General features: G+C 48.1%; 1 protein-coding gene across 4 annotated transcripts; it reads left to right on the plus strand.

Moving 5' to 3' along the window:
- The first annotated feature begins 6,956 nt into the window (after nucleotides 1-6,956).
- LOC122423982 (apolipoprotein L6-like) lies at nucleotides 6,957-16,031 on the plus strand. Of its 4 annotated transcripts, XM_043441560.1 has the most exons (6): nucleotides 6,957-7,114; nucleotides 9,206-9,332; nucleotides 11,001-11,826; nucleotides 13,133-13,231; nucleotides 13,589-13,773; nucleotides 15,871-16,031. In XM_043441560.1, the coding sequence occupies exons 2-6, from the start codon at nucleotides 9,244-9,246 to the stop codon at nucleotides 15,875-15,877; spliced, it is 1,206 nt and encodes a 401-aa protein (XP_043297495.1). In that variant the 5' UTR covers nucleotides 6,957-7,114; nucleotides 9,206-9,243; the 3' UTR covers nucleotides 15,878-16,031. The 4 variants fall into 4 exon arrangements, 2 of the variants coding, with proteins under 2 accessions (XP_043297495.1, XP_043297496.1); XR_006264259.1 differs by lacking the exons at nucleotides 13,589-13,773; nucleotides 15,871-16,031 and adding an exon at nucleotides 13,846-14,754 and having other exon boundaries at nucleotides 6,960-7,114; nucleotides 11,001-11,831; XR_006264260.1 differs by lacking the exon at nucleotides 15,871-16,031 and having other exon boundaries at nucleotides 6,960-7,114; nucleotides 11,001-11,831; nucleotides 13,589-13,729.
- Nucleotides 16,032-20,006: the final 3,975 nt, after the last annotated feature.

The following is a 20,006-nucleotide window of genomic DNA, read 5'->3' on the forward strand; positions in this document are numbered from 1 at the left end:
AAATCCAGCTTGAACATCTGGAAGTTCTCAGTTCACATACTGTTGAGGCCTGGCATTTAGAATTCTGAGCATTACTTTGCTAACATGCGAAATGAGTGCAACTGTGCAGTAGTTTGAACATTCTTTGGCATCGTCCTTCTTTGGGATTGAAATGAAAACTGATCTTTTTCCAGTTCTGTGGCCACTGCTGAGTTTTTCATATTTGCTGACATATTGAGTGCAGCACTTTAACAGCATTATCTTTTAGGATTTGAAATAACTCACCTGGAATTCCATCACTTCCACTAGCTTTGTTCATAGTGATGTTTCCTAAGGCCCACTTGACTTCACATTCCAGGATATCTGACTCTAGGTGAGCGATCACACCATCATGGTTATCTGGGTCATTAAGATCTTTTTTGTATAGTTTTTCTGTGCATTCTTGCCACCTCTTAATATCTTCTGCTTCTGTTAGGTCCATACCATTTCTGTCCTTTATTGTGCCCATCTTTGCATGAAATGTTCCCTTGGTATCTCTAATTTTCTTGAAGGGATCTCTAGTCTTTAGCATTCTGTTGCTTTCCTCTATTTCTTTGCATTGTTCACTTAGGAAGACTTGTAAAGGAGACTCCAAGCTCCCCTGGTGGCTCAGTGGTAAAGAATCGCCTGGTAATGCAGGAGACTTGGGTTTGATCCCTGGGTCAGGAAGATCCCCTGGAGAAGGAAATGGCAACCCACTCTAGTATCCTTGCCTGGGAAATCCCATGGACAGAGGAGCCTGGTGGGCTTAAGTCCATGGACTTGCAAAGAGTCAGACATGACTTGTTGACTAAACAACAGCAGAAGGAGACCCCACAGAGCATCCTGGTCTTTTCCACCATGTGAGGGAAGTGAGAAGTTAGTTCTCACCAGAACCTCACCACCTGGCTGCCTGACCTCAGACTTCCAGCTTCCAGACTGTGAGCAACAAATGTTGTTTACAAGCCACTCAGTCTACATAATTTCGTTACAGCAGCCCAAATGAACTAAGACATACCCCAACACACAGGGATGGCCATGTGACCTCAGCTAGCCAATCAGATCCTCTGGCAGGAACACAAAACTGGAGTGGAGGAGAGGGACAGGTGACCAAGTCACATGATGCAGACAGCTTGTGCATCAGTCCCGAGCTCCCGACAAGTTCCCAGGCTGCCTGCTTCCTGGTCTCTCCCGGCCTTGCTGGTCCAGCTGTACCTTTGAGGCTGGAGCTGTCCCGGCAGAGGCTTTCCAAAAGGTTCTTAAGTTTAAATGAGCTCTACTAGAATCCTCAAGCTGCCATGACTGAGCCCACATGCCACAACTGCTGAAACCCATGTGCCCTAGAGCCTGTGCTCTGCAACACGAGAAGCCTGTGCGCCGCAGCTAGAGAGTAACCCCACTCTCTTCACCTGGAGAAGGCCTGTGCACAGCAATTAAGACCCAGCACAGCCAGAAATAAGCAATAAATAAATACATAAATAAAAATGAGCCCTGCTGTGCTTGTGATTTAAATGAGCAATTATCTAATATTCTAAAGCAATTATTTCGTGTCCCCTTAAGATTTAGTAAATAAAGGGAATGAATAAAGCATTAAAATAAATAAATAAATAAACAAGCCAAAGAATCAATTTCTCTTGCTTGCAGTTCAAAGGACTTAATAAAATCATACCTCCAGCCAAGTGTCTGATAATCAGCTCGATAAAGCTTCAGCAACAGTGAACGGGCCAGGCCCCGGGCCAAGGGAAGGTGACCAGGAAATTCTGATTTCCTGCAATCTGGCTGATTAAACAGATTGGCTTAATCCTATCATTCCCAGTTAGGTCACAAGAGTGAAAATGTTGTGATTTGTTTGCTTGCTTGTTTGAAGATTCCCTGGAGAAAAGAATGGCAACCCACTCCAGTATTCTTGCTGGAGAGTTCCATGGACAGAGGCGCCTGGCAGGCTACCGTCCACGACTGAGCAACTAGCACTTTAACAACTTTAACTTTCGTTAACAGAAGAAATTCTCTAAGCGTTTGACAAGTGTAACTAGGATGTTTTTTAAATACCCCTCAAGGCATGTGGTGGTGGTTTAGTTGCTAAGTCATGTCTGACTCTTGTGACCCCATGGACTGTAGCCTGCCAGGCTCCTCTGTCCATAGGCAAGACTTCCCAGGCAAGAATTCTGGAGTGGGTTGCCATTTCCTTCTCCACCCCCAATGCATAGTTCCCTTTATTTGTAAATTGTTCCCCTCCCCCAAACCCCGATCCTCTTCAACGTGGCTCAATCTCGTGTTTCGTTTCCCAAAGAATAAGAACGGGAGGACAAGTCCTCAGGGTACGGGAGGGTTGGACAAGGTTTAGGGAGTAGCTTTCCAGGAGAGGGAGGGAAAGAGGCAGAAATCACCTGCAGCTTCTCCCCATTGTGTTCAAACTTGGTGGAAGTGGCGTAAAACCTCCCAGTGGGGGCGGGGGGCATTGGCTGAGAGCAGTGAGGAGTGCTGTTTAGCTGGAGAGAGGGGCTGAAACACCTCCTGCCTCCCCAGCCTGAGTCCAGTCTTCCCCCTGCCCACTGCAGCCCCCAAGGCCTGAGTGAGGCCTGGGAGACAGGCTGAGGGATAGGGGACTTCACAGAGAGATGGGAGCCTGTTCTCAGGGTGGGTTGGATGCTGGGGGTGCAAAGGCCAAGAAGCTTACAGCTCCTCAGAGCCAGGCTGGCACCAGGGAGCTGGCAGAGAGACGCCAGGGGGTGTTTCACCAGCAGGAGGCAGCAGGCACCCAGCTGGAGGGTGGGGCAAAGGGGGCCTCTATGCAAGCCAGCCAGACCCCAGAGGGCCACACAGGCACCCCCAGCCAGATGTCACCCTAGGGCATAGCAAACTGCAGGAAGGGAAAAGCCCCTGTTAAAAGGAAACAGCAGGGCTTCCCTGGAGGCTCAGTGGTAAAGAATTGCCTGCCAATGCAGGAGACACAGGTGCAATCCCTGATCCAGGAGGATCCCACATGCCCCGGAGTAACTAAGTCCATGCACCGCAACTATTGAGCCTGTGTTCTAGAGTCGGTTCAGTTCAGACGCTCAGTCATGTCTGACTCTTTGCGACCCCGTGGGCTGCAGCACGGGAGGCTTCCCTGTCCATCACCAACTTGTTCTAGAGTCTGGGGGCCACAAATACTGAGCCCCTGCACCCTAGAGTCTGTGTTCCGCAACAAGAGAAGCCACCCAGTGAGAAGCCCACATACCACACCTAGAGAGTAGCCCCCTCTTGCTGCAACTAGAGAAAAGCTAGCAAAACAGTGAAGACCCAACACAGCCAAAAATAAGTAAATAAATAAATTTTTTTTTTAAAGGAAACAGTAGCCTCCAAATGGAGTCACTCAGGTTAAACCCACAATGGCAAAGCAAGACTTAGTACTTACCCTAACTGCAGCATCAACCCCCCAGGAATGGCACCTGTAATCAGTCAGCCTGGTTGGGTGATTCCGTTCCCTTCAAGAGGTGCCCTTTGCCTGAAACAATGCATTCTCTGCTAATAATTTCCTTTTTCTATCTCTTTCCACCTTGAGAAACCTTTCCTTTTCTACAGTTCAGCTCAGCTTCTATTTGCTAAGTGGGGCACTGTCCAATTTATGAATCGATGAATGAAGCCAATGTGATCCTTACATTTACTCAGTTTTTTTTTTAATGCCCCGATAGGAAATTGGGGCCTGAATTTGCCTGAATACTCACCCACAAATGACTTACTCTGAAACCTCACCCAATAGGGTTAAAAAGCCCATATTGAAACTGTGCCCCTTAGAGTTAATAGAAACTGGTGACTAAGAAATTCCTGAGCTTGCCTTTGCAGAACAGCAGGTAAGAACAGCTTGTTAAAAACTCCCCCGCTTGTAACCCGCCTTCCCTGACCAGGCTCGCCTTAATTATTTTCTGACTTCTTAACCCCCCTATGCAGATAAGTCTGCATATGGGTCGTTGTAGTAATAGGCAGATCGGCTTAAGTTGTTTTCCAAGAACTTGCGATTGACTCTGGTCAGTTTCAAGCTGGCTAAGAGTATAGGGACCACCTACCCTAAAACTGGACCTGCTCAGGTGTCCAAAGAACAACATTTTGACATCAAACTACACCCTCAGATCACCCTAAGAGCTTCCACTTTTGAACACACACCCCCCAGAGAAGGATGTGACTCAGATACACATGCACAGAACCCTGATCACCTCACCTTTTCGTCTACCTCCCATCTCCCTGCTTATTCATCCCATAAATATCTCAAGCCCATTGTCTTCAGGCAGGCACATCTGAGATTCATTCTCCTGTCTCCTCACTTGGCTGCCTTGTGAGTAACTCTTTCTCTGCTGCAAACCCCATGGTTGTCAAGAAAATGTTGCCGAAAAGAGTGTGTTTCATATGCAAGAGATGGAGGTAACTTGAGGCCAGTTTTTTTCTTTTCAGCAAGTTGGAGGTGGTTAGGTGAGTTTAAGGAAATGAACTGATTCATGCTCATCTGGGTTATAGGGTGTGCTTTCTGTCTCACCAGAGAAGCAGGTTTCCTGCAGGTGACAGGTAACTGGCTCACCCAGCATCTCTTGGGGCTATGGTTTCATAAAAGTCATTGGAGCAAACACACCCCGCTGCCCCCAATCCAATGGCCGGCCAGTCCCTGAGGCTCGCAGGACTGAGGATAAGCCACACCTGGTGTGCTGCCGGGGGAAACAGCAGAGAGGCTCGGATGGCCTGGTGGCCCAGGATTGGTCAATTCCACCCCCAGGACAGCTTCAGGTCAGAGCCTCCTCAGGTGTGGGAGGCCAGGACTCCAGGGCTACAAAAGTCCCCACGGGTCCCAGCTCAGGGCCCTCCAGCCTCTCATTTCTGCTCACGGGCCCAGGAAAAGCAGTCAGTCCCCACCCTGCAGACTAAGCCCGCAAAGCAAAGCCCCCAGTGTGGCCTCGGGGGTGCTGGGGAGAGGGCCTGGGACCCCTGGACATATAAACGTGAACAAACCACACAGCCCTAGGTTCCAGCTTGTGTGTGACCACACACACACACACACAGACACAAATCTCAGCCCATGACTACCCAAAAGGCTGTTCCCACAGACACAGGGCCTAGAACTGGGGTTGTCATTTCTTAGCTATATGACCATGGGGCAAGCCACCCCACCCTCCTGAGGTCTCAGTTTCCCCATTTGTAAAATGGGAGGGAGCATCAGGACCACAGTCCCATGTCTCAAATCAAAGGGGTCAGAGCGTTTCAGTTTCCAATTTGGGGTATTTTGGAAAGGTGCAGATATTATACATTATGTAACACCCCCTGAAGCCCTCTTGTAGAGTAAACCCTAAACCTGGGGTTTTGTTGTTTGTAATGCAAGAGCCTGACTTAATCTTTGATTGCTGAGGCATCCGCTTCGAAGATGGTGATATTGAATAAACACTTTGGTAGCCCCAGCACTCAATTAAAAAGCCAGCTGCCTTCCCCACGGAGGCCCTTGGTTTTAGAGCTCTTGGTTGATTTTAATCCCTGACCATTTGGGTCACTTGCTCCTGTGCCTTCAATTTCCCCTCTTATGTTTAAATTTACCAATAAACAGGGAGCCCTTGAAGACTCGGGGCCCCCATCTCTGACCCCAGTAAAAGCAGAACCCCAGGCTCTTCTGCTCTTTTCTCCATTCCCCTCTTAACCAACACCCTACCCCAGGTCTTGTAAGTAATAAACCTTTATTTAATTAATTAATTAAATTTTTAAATTTTATGTAATTTTACAGTCCATGGGATTGCGAAGAGTTGGACACAACTGAGCTACTAACACATAAGTCTTAAACCTTTATTTATTTTTTAGTTTTTTGATGGTTATTGCTGAAGGGCATTTTGTAAGCATGAGGACCCCAGGGGTAGTCCAAACACAACATGAGTTATTATAAACTGAGACCGGGGCTTCCCTGGTGGCTCAGTGGTAAAGAACCATGCAGGGACCCAGGGTTCAATCCCTGGTGGGAGGATCCCACATGCTGTGTGGCAGCTAAGCCCATGAGCCACAACTACAGAGCTGGTGCTCTAGAACCTGGGAGCTGCAACTACTGAAGCCCATGTGCCTGGAGCCTGTGTTCCTCAACAAGAGAAGCCACTGCAATGAGCCACTCATGTACCCCAGCTAGAGAGGAGCCCCCACTCGCCAAACTAGAGAAAAGCCCACACAGCAATGGAGACTCAGCACAGACAAAAACAATAAACAAATAAATACTGCTTTATATATGTGTGTGTGTGTGTGTGTGTGTGTGTGTATACCCTGAGATCAGCTCCCAAACACCCGCCTTGTTCAAACACTAGGTATATTTCCGCAGGGAAGCTGAATATTTAAAGAGAAGGTGGATACATCAAAACTATAAATTTTTTCCAGCTCAGGTCAGGTTTTACCACCACATGAATTATGAAAAAACGTTTCCGTTTTCCAGAGCTTTGCGTTTCACAGTCACAGAAGAGAGGTCTTCGACTTTGAGGTCAACCCCCTCCTCGGAGAGCAGATGAGGGCTCTCATGGCAGGACCATGAATGCATCTGTTAGGGGTTGGTTCCACGCTGGGCGTCGCCTCATTTGCTCCTGGGCTCCTCACGGTGGCTCTCTGCCACAAGGGCTGTTTTACTAAATACCCATTTCACAGACGGGGAATCAAGGCCAAGGGCAGTTGAGAAAGCGGCTCACACAGCTCCAGATGGTCTGCTTGACTTCAGAGTCCTTGCAGGACGTAAGCACCCTCACCCTGCTCTTGGAACAGCTGGGACCAGGAGAGGTGAGACCAGACCTGACTCAGATTCAGCTAGCTCCTTCATTACACATCTGTTAGAGAAAGAAGCAGAAAGGAAAGTAAAAGTGCAAGCCATTGCTCAATAAGCCGCGGGGGGGTTTCCCCCCCTACCCTCACCCCCCCTTCCAAGAGCTGCTTTGGCATTGACACTTCTGTGCCTGCCTCACTGAACTTGAATCCAGTTTTGCAATCAGAGCCTCGGGTCTTTCCATGATGAGCAAAACCAGCTGGAGACTCTGCACTGTGTGTTTGTCCTCCTGCAGCCTAGACGCTCACAGCCCCCCGTTGGATTTGAGGCCCCTGGAGGGGAGAAGAAGGAAGGCCCTTGGGACCTGAGGCCACGGTGAGTGCTTCATTGAGAGCAGGTGGGCCAGGAGACCCAGGAGGAGGGCTACTCTGGGGCCTCACTTCTAAAGGACGATGGGCCCAAGAGGTTGCCCCAGCAGTTGGTTTGGGAAAAAGAGTCACTGTCAGGAGCCCCCATCCCATTCAAATCCCCATCCGGCCAGCTCCTAGTGTGAGCTTGGGTCTGAAGTTCAGTTTCTTTACTTGGTAAATTGAGATAGAAATCTTTTCCTCAGAGGTCATTTGAAGTTTAAATAAAAACTTGATTAAGCATGTGATTAGACCAACCAAGCTGCATCTTCCCCTCCATTGGCTGGGGACCCCTGAATCCTAGACAGAGAGAGAGAGGGGGCCTGGACCCTAGATCATAGGAGATATCATGGGCCAAGGCATTTCCCTAGCTGTTCTCTACAAGAGTGGTTTAGGGGTATCATCTTTATAGGAAAAGATGCCAGCTGAATTGTCTCAAAATTGCCACCTGCAGTGTTTCTTGGGTTGTATGCTTATTTAGGGAGTTTGAGGGGCAGGGGCTGGTGATAAAGATTAAGGGGATTATCTCAAAGCTGTGTTCCAGAGTATCCAACTTCTCTGACATCAATGGTATATATGAGGGAGTTGGTTTGAGGGGAAGGGACAGGATACAGCAGAGCTGAAGGCTCCCCAAACAACAAAGTCTCATACATATCAGCTCTCATATGAAGATAACTTCTCTAATCCTCGCCCATCATTTCCATCCCTCTCAAAACAACATCCTCTGACATCCCCCGAGAGAAGGTCAGTAGTGAGAGGATGGGACCCGGTAGGACCAAGGGCTCCCTACTGTCACTCTAGCTCTTCATCCAGTGGGGCTAAAAGGGAAAATGGGGAGCTTTCAGGAGCTGCTGGTAAGGCCTGGGGCTCCTGCAGGGTTTCTCAGCCTCAGCACCACTGACAGTTTGGACTGGACCACTCTTTGCCGTGGGGGCCATCCTGTGCGCCGTAGGGCGTTTAGCAGCATCTCCAGCCTCCACCCACTAGGCACCAGGAGCAGTGTCCCCTGACGCCCACCGCTGAATGTCTATGAGCATCACCTACCCCCCGGGGAGAAAGCTCATCCCTGATGGAGATCCACGGCTCGAGGCCTGACTGGAATCACGTGGGGCTCCTCCACTTACCAAGTGCTTGACATTTGCTTTGTGGTGTATCTCTATCATTATTTATTTTGGGCTGTGCTGGATCTTCGTTGCTGCCAGAGCTTATCTCTAGCTGCGGCTAATGGGGGCTTCTCACTGCAGTGACTTCTCTTGTTGCGGAGCACAGACTCTAGGGCATGTGGGCTTCAGTAGTTGCAGTTAGCAGGCTCTAGAGCACAAGCTCAGTAGCTGTGGCGCATGCATGGCCTTAGTTGCTCCCTAGCAGGTGGGATCTTCCCCGATCAGGGATTGAACTAGTGTTTACCGCATTGGCGGGCAGGTTCTTTACCACTCAGCCATCAGGGAAGCCCTCTCATTTTTTGAAGTTACTGAATGTTTTTAAAACCATGACAACATGAAAGAATTTCACAGACATTGTATTGAGCGAAAGAAACCAAACAACTGATGCCATTGACGTGAAATTCAAGACCAGGCAGACAAATTAAAGGTCATAGAAATCAGAACAGTGATCACCTGTGTGGTGGGGTGCATGTTGACTGGGTTGGCGTTAAGGAAACCTTCTGTCCTTTATCTCGATCTGGGCGGTGATGACTCGGATGTGTGACGTCAAACTTTATCAAGCTGAGGACTTATTCTATATAAACTCTCCTCAACATCTAATGTAAAAACAACAGTTTTCAAATATTTAGTCCTTTATGTCTTCTTACTATTCGGATTTCACATCATCTAAAATCCCTCCACACTTGAGTTTCTTTTTTGAAGTTTTAAAACTCTTTTTGTCCACACCGCATAGCAGGTGGGATCTTAGTTCCCCGACCAGGGATTGAACCTGTGTCCCGTGCATGGGAAGTGTGGACGGAACTTTAACCCCTGGACTGCCAGGGAAGTCCCCACACTTGGATTTCACGTGATTTCATGGACCCTGCAGTAAGCTTGTTTTCTGTGTCTCCACCCAGGAGATCCTTTGAGTCGTGGTGACAGCTCTCCTTTTCCCATGGACAAAAGGAGCATGGATTTGATGCCACAGAACCTGCTGGGCGGGCAGGCAGGGAAAGCCTGCAAGACTGGTGTCGGTTTGCAAAGGTAATCCAGAGCCCTGTGTCCCTGGGGAAAGGGCAACGTCTGCAGAAGTGCTTAGGCATTCTCACGACATGTGACAAACGTGTCCCAGGAGAACAGTTGTAAATGAGGCCTGCCTTCTCCCTGGTCTCCATTATGTATACGAAGCTATGTCCCTGGAAGAAAAATATTCCATGGTTTACACTACTTTGGAGCACAAGTCAAGTTCTTGTTAGGTACCTGACCCTGGGCAACGGGACTCCAAGGGCAGAAATTGCCCCCTTGGACCTCACCTCTGTGAGGTTAATGTATCACCAAAAAAGCCCTTTAACATTGCCTCATTCATGAATTTAAGCTCCAGCGTGTGTTCACCAGCAGACATAGCAACGCCAGCCTCGCACAGGCCATCAGCCAATGTCTCCTGAGGGAATTAGGTGAGCTACGCATGTGTAACAGAATTAGATTGTAGTTCTCTCTGTGTCAGGAGGCATTGCTGCCTAACATAGGATGCAGGCATACTCAGTCATTCAGTCATGTCCGACTCTGCGACCTTATAGACTGTAGCCCACCAGGCTCCTCCGTCCATGGCAATCCACTCCAGTATTCTTGCCTGGAGAATCTCATGGACAGAGGAGCCTGGTGGGCTGCAGTCCACAGGATCCCAAAGAGTTGGACACAATTTAGTGACTAACAATTTCACGCCCCATCTGGGCTTCTGCTTCCACCACAGAAAAGTAAAGGAGGAAGCTTAGATCTTCCCCAGGGCTCCTTCCAGCTCTGATATCCTCCTGTGGGCCAGGGAATCCCTGTCCTCACCTGGCCTTCTCAGCTCGCCCTGAAGGAGTTGCACCCAGGGCGCTGAGCTTGAGGAGAGCACCCGGGGGAGCGGCTTTCTTCCTCACCCCCAGACTGCTCTCCCATGAAGGCCACATGAAGATCCCGGCAAAGATCCCTCAGTACTGCCTAAGGACACGGAGAGGATGGGGGAGGGGAAGGGGTCCTCTTGTCCCTGACTTCTTCCACGAAGAATCAATCTGCTTAAGAGAGCGAGGAAAGCCAGCCAAGTGCCAAGGAGAACACTCAGAACATCAGCGATCATTTATCTCAGCCCCTCAGGGTGCGACTCCTGAGAGAAACAAAGGTACAGCAGAGTAACCGAGTTCCAGGTCATCAAAGTGAAGGATGAACTCTACAGCATGGTGCCTCTTCCCGCCGACTCACCTCCGTGCAAAGGGCTCCCAACCTCCCGCCCAGCACCTGGTCTCCTCTTCCTCCTACGTTCCTCAGAGCTTTCCCTGTCCCCAGTTAGTCCCAGGTTCCTGATCTTGACTAGGATCTTAGCATCTCCCATTGCCCCACCTCAGTTATATCTTCTTAGCCTCTTTGAGCAAGGTTGAAAAAGTCCCCTGATGCTAATCCGTTTCCTCCATCTCTTTGGCCAAGGCTCCATTTCTCTCGTTTCCCTCCAGATGCCCCTCTTACATATTTCTTCTCTGAAGCAAATTAGCAGCTCCTAATGATGCTCTGGGACTTTTCTTATTAATGGTTGGGTTAGAGGTAACAGAGATGCTAGGAAGATGCAAGGAGAATGTAGTCTGGACTGGCAAGAAGATCCAGAAACCACGTGGGCTTGGCTAAGAATTTGGCTTTCCCATCTGGGGGACTGGAAATATTTATTTCACTCATCCACAGGGATGCGGATGACATTCTTCCGGGTGACGATGTGAAGCCGCAAGATAGTGACCTGTCAGCTGAAGAAAGAATATTTTTGGAAGAGTTTCCCAACCTGAAAGGGGAGCTGGAAGTGGACATCCGGAAGCTCCAGGCCCTTGCAGACCGAATTGACACAACAAACAAAACACTCACCAAGACCAGTGTGGTGGCCAGTTCCATCACCGTGGTCTCCGGAGCCATGAGCATACTGGGCTTAGTCCTTGCTCCGGCGACAGCAGGGGGAAGCCTGGTGCTCTCCGCTGCAGGTAGAGTTTTGGGGACAGCAGGGGAGGTCATCAGTATCTTGACCAACGTTTTGGAACGTTTTCACAGTCAAGAAGCCCAAGCTCAGGTGGGTAGCCTAATGCCCTCCAGTGGCCAAAAGGCCAGGCAAGCTGGGGTAGACTACATCATGGCCGCTGGAAAGCTGATTCAGAATTGTAGAAACGCCATCGAGGGTGTTCAGAAGAGCATCCGTGCCTTTCAGATCACCAAGTCTCACCCACGCCTGGCCACTGCTGCCAAGCGCCTCCTGACCACTGGCCAGGTCTCAGCCCGAAGGAGCAGGCAGGTGCAAAGGGCCTTTGAAGGTACCACGCTGGTGATGAAAACCAAGGCTCGCTTGCTGGGCAGTGCGATGGCTGGCTTTTCCCTCAGCGTGGACTTGGCCTCCCTCCTTAAGGACTGGAAGCAGCTGAAGGAGGGAGCCAGAACAGAGCTTGCAGCAGAGCTAAGGGCCCGGGCTCGGGAGCTGGAAAGGCAGCTGACACAACTCACCCAGCGCTACGAGAGCCTGCAGCAGACGGTGAGGTGTGGTCCCTCATGGGTGGCGCAGAGCGGGGGGAAAGCTTTAACTGGGCTTATGGGCACTGGGGTCTATGGTAAGGGTGATGAGGAAGCCAGTGTGTGTAGTTTGCCTGCCTATTCCCAAGGATGTGGGGTGTCTGGTGGCCCTGGAGGTCCAAATGGTATCAAGTACATCTTGATAGTGTTCTGGACAGACCTGTCATGCCTTCTGTTTTCCCATCAATGCTTCTTTTTGTTTTTTAACTTGTACTTTGTTTAGAAAAACAACTTTTTGTTTTGTATTGGAGTATAGTTGATTAATTATGTAATAGATTCAGGTGGACAGCAAAGGGCCTCAGCCATACATACACATGTACCCGTTCTCCCCCAAATTCTGCTCCCATCCAAGTTGCTACGTAACATCCATCAGTGCTTCTTGACGTCCATGTACAGGGAAGAGGATCTTGCCAGCGGTACAGAAGAGGACACTGAATCCTGGGGAGCGTTAGGGATTGAAATGTATCCCCCTAACCTTTATACATCGGAGAAGGCAATGGCAGCCCACTCCAGTACTCTTGCCTGGAAAATCCCATGGACGGAGGAGCCTGGTAGGCTGCGGTCTATGGGGTCGCGAAGAGTCGGACACGACTGAGCGACTTCGCTTTCACTTTTCACTTTCATGCATTGGAGAAGGAAATGGCAACCCACTCCAGTGTTCTTTCCTGGAGAATCCCAGGGACAGAGGAGCCTGGTGGGCTTCTGTCTATGGGGTCGCACAGAGTCGGACACGACTGAAGCGACTTAGCAGCAGCAGCAGCAGCAGCAAGCTTTATACATAGAAGTGCTAAGCCCAAAGGTGACTTTTTGTCGCTGGGGTCTTTGAGGAAGGGTGACTGGGGTTGAATGAGGTTGTAGGACTGGGGCTGTAATCCTCGGGGACTGGTGTCCTTATAAGAGGAGGAGGGAACCCAGGGGGCTCTCTCTTTCTCTGCCTACACCGGCACAGAGGATAGGCCATGTGAAGAAAGGCCATGTCTACAAGCCAGGAGGAGTCCCCTCACCAGGAACCCAACCGACCAGCACCTGAATACAGGGCTTGCAGCCTCCACAACTATGAGGACATACATTTCTGCTGTTCAACCTCCCAGACTGCGGTGTTCATAAGAAGCTTATATAACTTGCCAAATGCTTGCAGCAACGTGGAAGGAGAGTCAGAATGACAGCCAGGGAGCCTGACCTAGGAGCCGGGGCCTGGATCTCCAGGCTGAGCTGCCCTGGTGGCTTCACTCTGGTGTTTTTGTGTTTGTTTGTTTTTTTTTTTTCAGAACCTCTTGCAAGAAAAAAAGCCTATGAGCTCCTCTTCAGAGGGAACCATGGGGACCGTGCCTCTGCCACCAGTCAGGCGTGGGGAAGCCGGATCCCAGGTGACAGGGGAAGATGAAGGCAATTGAACTCGGGGTCTCTGAGTGGAATCAAAGGGAACCAGGGAGGGGGTGGGCAGGGTTGGCAGAAGAAATGCCTGGAGACTTACCAGCTGGCAGGCCCACGAGGGTCCCCAGGTCTCTGGCAGCTGGTGAGTGTCACACTGCCTGCTAGTGGGAGTCAGTTGGTCCCCCCTCTTCCTTCCCGCATGTAACTCACTCCCTGGACTCCAGCGTCTCCTCCCCTCACACTTACTCTCTTGCACTGTTGACGCCAGGCTCTATGTTAAGTGCTGACATCAGACACAAGGGCTCCTGGGATGGAGGGTATGTTGTGTTCTCTCTTGTGTATCAACTCAGGTCGGGTTGCCCTTCTCTGTCCTTCCCCTCCTCCACCTGGGCAGTAATTGCCAGAGAAGTTCCTGGAGGTTTGCACAAAAAAGGATGTCACTGGAACCTGCTCAACCAGATTTGCATGAGGAAGGGGCCCCTCTGTCCTCCTCACCAGGCACAAGCGCTTGGAGCTCCTCAGGACCTCAGAACCTGTAAGGACTCTTCTCAATTCCCAGTTCACCCATCTTACATCTTTTTTTTTTTTTTTCTTTTCTGTGTTTCAGCTGCTATTTTAGAAGTCGTGCATGGACATTCAGCACAACTTTTTAAAATTCAGGAAAGTAATAAGGGCAGAAAATAGTGCCCCAGTCAAGGCTGACAGCTGCTGGTTATTTTGGTGGAGAATTCTCTTCTGTGCTTTTCTTGCTTTGGGCGTTACTGCCTGCTGGAGACCCTTCTTCAAGGTTGCATTGTAAAATAGATTTTTCCTATAACCCACTGAGTTTTCTTTCTTTTTCATTCTCAATTCCCTCATTTGTCTGCAGAGCTATAACCTTCCATTTTGCTGTTTTCACTTAGGAATATTTTCTACCATTCCATGTTTCCCTGTGTTTTTATAGACATTGTTTTTTGTTGTTGTTGTTGTTACAAACTATTTTTTGACTGTACCTATAACTTTTTAATTAGATATATATTGGTCATTACTGTTAAGTGGCCAAAACCAATTTAAACAGACTTATACAAAAGAAGAGAATTTATTGGCTCATGAACTTTAAAACCTTAAGGGAACAGTGAGCTTCAGGTGTGAGTGTGTGGACCCAGGGGATTAAAGTGATGTCATCAGGCATCTGTCTTTCCATTTCTCAGACAGACTTCTGTCAGGTTCAGCCACCGTGGCCTCATCACCCCCAGATGTGCCTGCTGCCGGCTGGGGGCTCCCACGTGGAAAAGGGCAGGGCAAAGTCTAGGGACGCACTCTGATTGATCAGTGCTGGTGCTGGTTTCTAAGATGGGCAATGGGAACTCTCTTATGATCCAGGGTTTTTAAATAGTTGTCTCCCAGGCTGTGGTTCCTGCTTTTGTTGCTGTCATTCCCTTTTTATAAATTTTTCATGAGCCTAACAGTAAGTAAATAGCTTTCACCCCCTTTTAATATTGTTCTGTAAGTGTGCATGAGCATTGTTCAAGTTCTGAATAAATATTATCAATAATAATACCTGCATAAAATACTGTATTCACAAAACTTGGGGTTTTGTTTGTTTTGTGGAAAGTTTGGAATAAAAGAAAAGAAAGAACCAGACAATGGAGCCTGGAGATTCACCTCTGAGGCTTATTGGCCTGGTTGCATTTCTGAGTTTTGGTTTGTTGAGCAACGAAATAAGCCATCACCTGAATAAAATCCAGGACTCCATCTGGGTGCAGATATGCAGCATCCATCTGGAAGAAAACACCTTGAAATAAGCTTGAATCCTTACTAGCGCTCCCAGTCAGCATGCAGGGAGGATGGAGGGGTGGGGGGGAGGCAGGGAAAGGGAGAGGTTCTCTGGTTCCTCCACTGGGGCAGAAGCTTCTGGAAAGAAGACTTTCCTCTTCTCCCCCCGCCCATTTCTGCATCCCTTCCTTCCTTCCTCATAGCCCAAGCAGCTTCTGTGCCGTCTTCCTCCCTGAAATGCCTTCAGCAGGCAGCACCCCTGCTCCACACACACTTCCCTATCAGGGTCTACATCCCAGAAACACACTCATCTACATCACCTGGAATTCTGGTGAACAGATGCCTTCCCCTCATCTTATCTCCCCACTGGTTACATCTTTGTCCTTTTGGCCAAGAAAAGCCCATCTACTCCTCCTGTTACTTAGGGCAACCCCCACCCCCACCCCCACTGTCCTCTCCCTTCTGGATCGAGTGGGGTTCTTCATGGATGCCCCGGAGGTGGCACACAGCCCTCCATCACAGTCAGGAGTTCTGAGACACCTCTCAGTCCTGAGGCATTCTCTGTAAGATGAGGAAGGTGCAGTTACACAACCCAGTGAGAGCGGAGCCATCAGATACCAGATGTCCCTTGGATACCTACCCCTCTCCTCAGGGTCCTCTGCCTGCCTCTTGTCTGTAGAAAAACTTTAGCCTCCTACGCCTTTCCTGAGTTCCAAAGAATAAATTAGAGAAGTGAGAAAATGCAGAAAGACAGGAAATCAGTCAAGCAAGATAAAATAATAACAGTCTAGCCCACTAAACAAAGTCAAGAACCTTTAGTTCTCCCTCCAGGGCTATGGAGAATACTCTGAGCTCTGAGTTCTGAGTTGTTTTGCAGATACTGAAACCCCCACCAGGGAGAGGAAGTTAACTGTTTGCTGCCTGCAAGCCTGCAAGCACATGGATCCCAGGCTGGTCGGAACCAGATGGTTGACGATGTTGACAGTTGATTACCTTACCACCCGCCAATCAGAAGACTGTCCACGAGCTGGTCATGCACCCCACAATCCCCCTCCCTCATCCTGTCTTTAAAAACCTTATTCTGAAAGCCATGGAGGAGTTGGGGTCTTTGAGCACTAGCTTCCTGGACTCCTTGCTTGGAGCCCTGCAATACATGCTTAACTTTCCTTGGTGTCTGTACATTGTCTTTATTGCCTGCAGGTGAGTGGACCCAAGTTTGGTTCCTTCCATTACTTCCTAACCTTCTTTTATAAAAATTAAAAGAGGGCCTTCCTTGGGGGTCCAGTGATTGAGAATCCACCTGCCAATCCAGGGGACTCAGGTTTGATCCCTGGTTGGGGAACTAAGATCCCGTATGCCACAAGGTGATTAAACCAGCATGCTGCAAATAGAGAGAGCCCTCGAGTTTCAACTAGAGAAGCTTGAATTCTATAATAAAGACCTGGCACAGAGAAGACATATAAAAATTTAAAAATTAAAAGAAATAAAAATCTTTTAAAGCTCAGAAGAATCAAAGACCAAAATAAAATTCTCTTCTAGAGTCCAATGCAATTTTTCAAATCAAGAAAGCATCCTCCCCAATGTCTTATTTTGACCAATTTCAGCTAATCGCATTCTTCTAGTATAGTTTTTAAATTTAGGAGTAATTTCAAACATATAGAAGTGTTCAAGAGTAGTGTAAAGAACTCCTGATTCATGACCATTATTTGCCCCTGTGCCAGTTTTCAATGTATTGCCTCTCTGCTCCAAATCCACCCTTGAGTGCACAGCCTGTGAGCGCAAAACTGGACCCTCTTGATGGTTCTCTGTTGCCAGTTGGCTCCGTGTTAAGCTTTGTCAGTACAGGGTGCACCAGAGGGGAAGGGGTGTGGGCTCATGTCCTTGTCCCTATGGGGCTCAGTCATCAGGTGGACTAGTGAATTTAAGATCAGCCCCAAGGCAACTTTCTGTGGGTTCCATGGATGCAACTTCTCACCTGAGGCTTCCCCTGAAGATGGCTTCTGCCCATTTGGATTGAGAAGGTCAACAGCAGCCCCCCACCTTGTAGTGTTTGTCTGCCCCTCAAACAGCAAGCATAAGATGCCTAGTCAAGTTTCATATCCATTTTTCTATGGGACTGTTTGTCATTTTTTTTAGTGGACTTGTTGGAGTTCTTTAAATTTTCTGGATATGGGTCTTTTGAGGATCAGGGGACCATGCAGTAATGAAGATGGAAGCAGAGGCTGGAAAAGGGGGTCAAGTCAAGCAGACCATAGGAGCCGCAGTAAAAAGCCTGGACTTGGACTTGAAAGCCAGGGGCATCCTGAGAAGGGTTTCTTGTCACTGAGTTTCTTGCCTAGTTTGGTCTAGGACTGGGGGCAGTGGTGCTTCCTGGGAGTTTGATTAGAAACGCAGAATTTCAGCCATCTGAAACCTAGTCAGCCATTGGACAAGACCCCAGGGGACTTGTATGCACGTTATGAGAAATGCTGCCCCATGAAGAAGCCTCAGCATCTCTGGAGCATCCCGTCTCTGTGGCCAAAAAGGAGGAAGTGGGCAGAGTTGTCCTCAGACATGGTTTCTGGTCCAAGGTAAATGCCCTCATTCCTGTGAGCTGTTGACTAGCTGAGCCCTTTTCCTGACTAGAGGGCTGAAGTATGGTGATGAGCAGCTACTCAGTTCCCGAGAGCTTTGTCCGCTGCCCAGGCAGCACTGCAGACGGCAGTCAGCTGTGGCCCAGACCCTGGGAAACCCAGCTCAAAGCTGCCTCATCTCATCTGCCTCGCTTTCCAATGTGAGAGACGTGACTTCAAGTTGTGGGGACCCAGCATAGAAGCAAAAAGTGGGCCAACCTGTGTCCACATGCTGCACATACCAGGAGAGACGTTAGGTGAGCATATTTCCCTTTTTTTTTTTTCATTTATTAGTTGGAGGCTAATTACTTTACAATATTGTAGTGGTTTTTGCCATACATTGACATGAATCAGCCATGGATTTACATGTGTTCCCCATCCTGATCCCCCCTCCCACCTCCCTCTCCATCCCATCCCTCTGGGTTTCCCAGTGCACCAGCCCTGAGCACTTGTCTCATGCATCCATCCAACCTGGGCTGACGATCTGTTTCACACTTGATAATATACATGTTTCAATGCTATTCTCTCAGATCATCCCATCCTCGCCTTCTCCCACAGAGTCTAAAAGTCTGTTCTATACATCTGCCCTGTCTCTTTTTCTGCCCTGCATATAGGGTTATTGTTACCATCTTTTTAAATTACATATATATGCATTAGTATACTGTATTGGTCTTTATCTTTCTAGCTTACTTCACTCTGTGTAATGGGCTCCAGTTTCATACGTCTCATTAGAACTGATTCAAATGTATTCTTTTTAATGGCTGAGTAATATTCCATTGTGTATATGTACCACAGCTTTCTTATCCATTCGTCTGCTGATGGGCATCTAGGTTGCTTCCATGTCCTGGCTATTATAAACAGTGCTGCAATGAACATTGGGGTGCATGTGTCTCTTTCAGATCTGGTTTCCTCAGTGTGTATGCCCAGGAGTGGGATTGCTGGGTCATATGGCAGTTCTATTTCCAGTTTTTTAAGGAATCTCCACACTGTTCTCCATAGTGGCTGTACTAGTTTGCATTCCCACCAACAGTGTGAGAGGGTTCCCTTTTCTCCACACCCTCTCCAGCATTTATTGCTTGTAGACTTTTGGATAGCAGCCATTCTGACTGGCGTGTAGTGGTACCTAATTGTGGTTTTGATTTGCATTTCTCTGATAATGAGTGATGTTGAGCATCTTTTCATGTGTTTGTTAGCCATCTGTATTTCTTCTTTGGAGAAATGTCTGTTTAGTTCTTTGGCCCATTTTTTGATTGGGTCATTTATTTTTCTGGAATTGAGCTGCAGGAGTTGCTTGTATATTTTTGAGATTAATCCTTTGTCTGATTCTTCATTTGCTATTATTTTCTCCCATTCTGAAGGCTGTCTTTTCACCTTGCTTATAGTTTCCTTTGTTGGAGCACACTTCCTACTGAGCTGGCCTTCCTTTGGCTATAAGATGCAAGGAACATAAATGCACTGACCTTATGTGTTGTGTGGAGCAATGTAGGAGAAAACGAATGTAAAGTCCTTTATTAAATAATACACCCTTCAAAATACTCGTTTGTACGATGGCTGTCGTGGGTGTTGGAAGCAAAAGAGATTTGTGTCTTCTCTCTTGCTTATCTGAAGTGTTGGCATCTTTTATAAAAAAACAGGTGAAAGGTAAATGGGTTCTGAACACAAAGCTGAAAAGATGCATCCTTTGTCAGTTTCCAGATGATTTCTGAGTAGACCTAAGCTATCGTGAGTCAAACATGTTTTCTTCTAGAATCCTGAGAACTAATAGCATACCAAAAATTATCCTGGAAAATGAGAATTACAGAATTGTCCCACGCACACCCACTTGCAGAACCTCTGAAGATTTCTATGTGCTCCGTTTCTGTAGCTGCTGCTCGGTTGTTCTTGTTCTGGGGGTTATTATGGAAAGATTTTTTTTTTTTTTGCATTTATCTTTAGATGGGGCTTTCCCAGTGGCTCAGATGGTTAAGAATCTGCCTGCAATGAGGGAGACCTGGGTTCGATCCCTAGGTCCGGAAGATCCACTGGAGAAAGAAATGGCAACCCACTCCAGTATTCTTGCCTGGAGATTTTCACAGAGGAGGGCTACAGTCCATGAGGTTGCAAAGAGTTAGACACAACTGAGTGACTAACAACACCATATCTTTACATATTTGTTCTGTTCACACTTCTCGGGTTTCTTCCTCAGGGATTCCAAAGAGCATACGTTGGAGTTTTGCCTTTGTTTCATATATTTTTGCCAAATCTTTTCAGCATTTCATTTTCACTTCATTTTGCTCAGTATTCTCATCTCTGTCTTTCGTGTGGCTTTTTTTTTTTTTTTAAGTAGTGTCTCTTTCCCCTTGTATGAATCCCAATAAGCATTTGGTTCTGTGACCGATTTATTTTTCTTTTCTTTTTTTGA

This window comes from Cervus canadensis, chromosome 21 (genome assembly GCF_019320065.1).
Source record: "Cervus canadensis isolate Bull #8, Minnesota chromosome 21, ASM1932006v1, whole genome shotgun sequence".
Classification (NCBI taxonomy): domain Eukaryota; kingdom Metazoa; phylum Chordata; class Mammalia; order Artiodactyla; family Cervidae; genus Cervus; species Cervus canadensis.